This window comes from Babylonia areolata, chromosome 8, assembly GCF_041734735.1.
Source record: "Babylonia areolata isolate BAREFJ2019XMU chromosome 8, ASM4173473v1, whole genome shotgun sequence".
NCBI classification, from domain to species: Eukaryota; Metazoa; Mollusca; class Gastropoda; order Neogastropoda; family Buccinidae; genus Babylonia; species Babylonia areolata.
Window position 1 is genome coordinate 48,961,901 of NC_134883.1, and position 5,000 is coordinate 48,966,900.

The window sequence follows — 5,000 nt, forward strand, 5'->3', positions numbered from 1 at the left end:
GTCATGCCATCATCATCGTCACCACCACCACCACCACCACCATCATCATCATCGTCGTCGTCATCATCATCAAATATCATCATCATCGTCACCACCACCACCATCATCATCATCGTCGTCAGCCGTCGTTGTCGTCGTCGTCGTCATCATCAACATCATAGTCGTCGTCGTCGTCGTTGTCAGATACGACAATGACCTCATCCCCACGCACACCATCGTAAGGCATGTGCCTAGAAGATGTGGTGTAGGGTATAACATAATGGACTTGTCCGAACGCAGTGACCGTCCCTCCTTGAGAATCTGAAACTGAAACTGAAACTGAAACAGTGCACAACTGACTTGTTCGGTTACTGACGTAACGGATGGACAACGATAAGGCGGAAACTAGGTGCAACGAAATGCACGGCACAGCTTCTCAGACTGACTGACTGACCTATCTCACACAGCTTGCCGCTGTAGCCTTTGGGACAGTCGCAGATCTCGGGGGAAATGCACGTGCCGTTGTTCTTACACACGGGGTCGCACAGGGCTGAAACCAAAGAAAAGGACACACTGCTGACATCGATAGCTTGGTTAGCTGCTAGCAGGGGGGGGGCGGGCGGTGGGGGGGGGGGGGGGGAAAGAAAGAAAAAAAAAAGAAAAGACAAATTCAATAGATGAAAAAAGAAAGTAACAACAACAACAACAAAAATCAGTGAGTACAAATGTAGAAAATACCGGGTTGTCGCGCGCACACATACACACACGCACACACACACACACACACACACACACACACACACACACACACACACACACTCACACACACACACTCACACACACTCACACGCACGCACGCACGCACACGCGAACACAGGCACGCACACACACACACACACACACACACATAAAACAACGCTTGTCTTGTCACACATCAAATATATACTGACAAATCACCAATGCACACTCTCTCTCTCTCTCTCTCTCTCTCTCTCTCTCTCTCTCTCTCTCTCTCTCTTTTAAAATCTCCTTCATCAGCAGAAGCAATGTAGCCACTAATATTGTGCGTTACATTTAGCAAATTTATGATAATGATTAATATCACAACAACAAGTAGCAATACTTGGAACGGGGTCACTAAAAAAAACACTTCTTCTTCTTCTTCTTCCTTCTTTTTTTGTGCAACATCTCCATGTGCAAAGTAATTCAACGTCAAATCTAAATATCTGAATTAAAAACAAACACTAACAGTTACAACAATCACATCAACAACAATGATAATGATATTAATCACAATGATAATAATAGTAATTACAATGATAATAATAGTAGTGACGCTGATAGAATAGAATAGAATAGAATAGAATAGAATAGAATAGAATATGTCTTTATTACCAAGTGTACCGGGGTTACAAGGAATATTGGGGAGGGGAGGGGGGGTGGGGGGGGGGGATAGTACATAACAAGGTACGAACATAAACCGAAAATGATGATAATGATAGTAATAATGATAATTACAACAGCAACAACAACAACAATAGATGAACATTTTCAAAATTCATTTTCCCGACAGATGTGTTACGTCTGCAATGTTATCTCACCACAATCTACAAACACCACACAACCAGGATGACTTTCCAAAAGGATTAGAAATGGGCATGGGGGGAGGCACACACTCAAACCAGCGAAACGCCACAACAGTAACACCCACACTCTCAACAACTGTCTCATGCATACAAAAAAGAAAAAAAAAAAAAAAAAAAAAAAAAAAAAAAGCACCACTGTTAATGACAGTTCAAAAACTACGGACACTATTACAACTATCTGCCGCCAGATTCTACTCACTAACTGAACACAACCTGGAGCATACAGCAAGAGGGTGGGCGGGGGAGAGGGGGCGGGCGGGGAGGTGGGGGTGGGGATGGGGGAGGGCGGGGGGCGTGGAAGGGGGGGGGGGGTCAGATGCAAAGAGAAATGCACACACGAGGTATACAATACACATAAAAACGTAGATAATGTACATACGGCGTAGGTATTGCACATATGGCACAGATGATGCACACATGACGTACAGAATGCACACATGACGTACAGAATGCACACGTGACGTACAGAATGCACATGTGACGTACAAAGTGTACACTGACATGATGTAGATAATGCACGCACGACGCAGTTAATAAACACAACCTACAGATGCACACAAGACGAAGAGAATTCACACACAAAAACAACAACAACACAATGCACAAATGACGTAGATAATACACACATGACGTAGATAATACGCACATGACGTAGATGATAGACACATGGTGTATAGATGCACACACGACGTAGATAATACACACCTGACATAGATAATAAACACATGACATAGATAATAGACCGGCACAAAATGTATAGATGCACACACAACATAGATGACACACACCTGACGTAGAGAATGCACACATTACGTAGAGATGCACACACATCGTACGGATGCCCACACGACTCAGATGATGCACACACGGCGTGCATAATGCACACACGACTTCGATTGTGTACACACGAAGCAGATAATGCACTCATGACGTAGACATGGACATGTGACGTATAGAATAATACACACATGACGTAGATATTGCACACATGACGTAGAGACGCACACACGACGTACACAATGCACACATGATGAACAGATGCACACATGAAAGTAGATAATATGCACATGACGTAGAGATGCACATATGATACAGAGATGCACACACTATGTAGAAAATGCACAAACGACGTAGAGAATGTACCCATGACGTAGATAGTGCACACATGACGTACATAATGTACACATGACGTACACAATGCATACGTGAGGTACACAATACACACGTGACGAAGATAATACATAGATGACGTAGAAAATGCACACGCGCCGCAGAAAATGCGCACATGACGTAGATTATGCACAAATACTCGTAATGTAAAGAATGCACATCTGACGTATATACATAGCAACACGATGTAGATTATGCACACATACGTAGATATGCACACACTGCGGGCGTAATTATCACAGAAACCAAGCATTGTTGGAAATGCCGATTGATAAATACAGCACCCATAATATTTCTTTCATTTTTTTCTCTTTCTTAAAATGTAAAGGCAGCTTATTGTCAAAAACAAGAAAAACACACTCTTTCCGTAAAGTTTACAGACAGAATCACTAAAAAGAAAGAAGAGAGAGAGAGAGAGAGAGAGAGAGAGAGAGAGAGAGAGAGAGAGAGAGAGAGACAGAGACAGAGACAGAGAGAGACAGAGACAGACAGACAGAGAGAGAGGAGAAAAAAAAAAAGTTCCACGCGCAAAGGTTCCACTGTCTAAATTTTACAAGCCCGGTGGAAATGGAGTCAACAATGTGGTTGAATTTCAAACGATACTTTGCCAGTACTTGTTGTCGTTGTTGTTGTTGCATGTTTGTTGTATTTGTTATTAACCCATTGACCATTGACTACTGCCAATAAGTATACTGGTCAGTGAAGGGCCGTCATCTCACTGTGACAAAACAGAGCTGACAGGTTAGGCTGTCATTGTTTCTGGTCAGCAAAGTTGATACACACACACACACACACACACACACACACACACACACACACACAGAGTCACAACCACAAGTCAGTACAATAAAGTACAGGATCAGCACTCTATGTTATAGATGTATTCACAAAACTGCCCCTTCCTATCTCTGCGGCTGCCTTCACCTCTACACTCCATCTCGCTCACTACGATCGGCTTCGGATCCACTCTGTTTACGCAAACCCAGATTCAAACACTCGACTGTTGGCCGCCGTTCTTTCTCTGTCTCTGGACCTTGCAACTGGAATGAACTTCCTCTTTCGCTTCGTCAAGTCTCCACACTCAGCTCTTTCAAGTCTGGCCTTAAAACCCACCTCTTCCCAAAATAGCCTCCCTTGCCTGCCTCTTCCTTGTCTTTAGTTTCTACAGTTTTAGAGTTATGCATGCGTGTGAATGACTGGTGCGAAAGCGCTTTGATTTGTCTCTGCACAAGATTCAGCGCTATATTAATACTATTATTATTATTAACTACAAGTGAGTTGAAGGCCACACTGATCACGTACCCCCCATGCCTCAGCAGCGAACGGGTTAAAAGCTCAGTACATTCATTTGTATTCATTTTGGTGTGTATATGTCACACTAATGTCATATGTTATGTGTAAAACGATGAGTTTGGAAAAGGCACCAGGTTTCCAGTGCAGGGATCTGTGTAAGTACCCATTCTTCTTTGTCATCTTCTTATCATCGTCACCACCATCATCATCATCATCCTTATCATTATTATCATTTCCCCCGAAAACGGAGTATGGTTGCCTACATGGCCGGGTAAAAACGGTCATACACGTTAAAGCCCACTCGTGTACATACGAGTGAACGTAGGAGTTGCAGCCCACGAACGAGAAAGAATGAGAATTATTATCATTATCATTACAAAGTCTATTATAATTATCAGGCCTATTATCATCATCATTATTTGGGTCATTATTATTATATCGTTATCTATCATTGTTCTTCTTCTCCTCCTCCTTCTTTCTATGTTCTTCTTCTTCGTATTATTATTATTATTATCAGCATTATTATTACCATTGTTATTATGATAATGAGTAATAATATTATTATTATCATCATCCTCATTATCATTATCATACTGTTAGCTCCTTTATTACGTTGTTAACTCCCACACATGCATGTTAACAAAAAAAATCCATCAAAAACAGACGAAAAAAGAAAAAAAAAAAAGAAAAAAAAAAGGTAAGGTGAGCGTTAGTTGGGGGATCAGGGGGGGTCACCCAGGGAGCAACAAGTACCAATTTGACAGTATTCTCCCTGGAAGCCCTGGCGACACTCGCACTGCCCGAACTGGGTGCACGTACCGCCGTTCTGACACTCTCCCGAACACAGTGACGTCGTCACTGTCATGACGTAAGGAAGTCGCGTCATAATTTGAATTTTTGAAAAAAAAAAAA

At 42.3% G+C, this 5,000-nt stretch overlaps 1 protein-coding gene across 1 annotated transcript in view; it reads right to left on the minus strand.

The window, feature by feature from the left end:
- The window catches only part of LOC143285218 (uncharacterized), a 155,975-nt gene that overhangs the window by 6,070 nt on the left and 144,905 nt on the right, over nucleotides 1–5,000 (minus strand). The window contains exons 5-6 of the mRNA XM_076592463.1: nucleotides 4,842–4,946; nucleotides 434–529 (exon numbers count right to left, since the gene is read on the minus strand). Coding sequence (XP_076448578.1) covers nucleotides 434–529; nucleotides 4,842–4,946 — 201 coding nt within the window. The remainder of the gene's footprint in view (nucleotides 1–433; nucleotides 530–4,841; nucleotides 4,947–5,000) is intronic.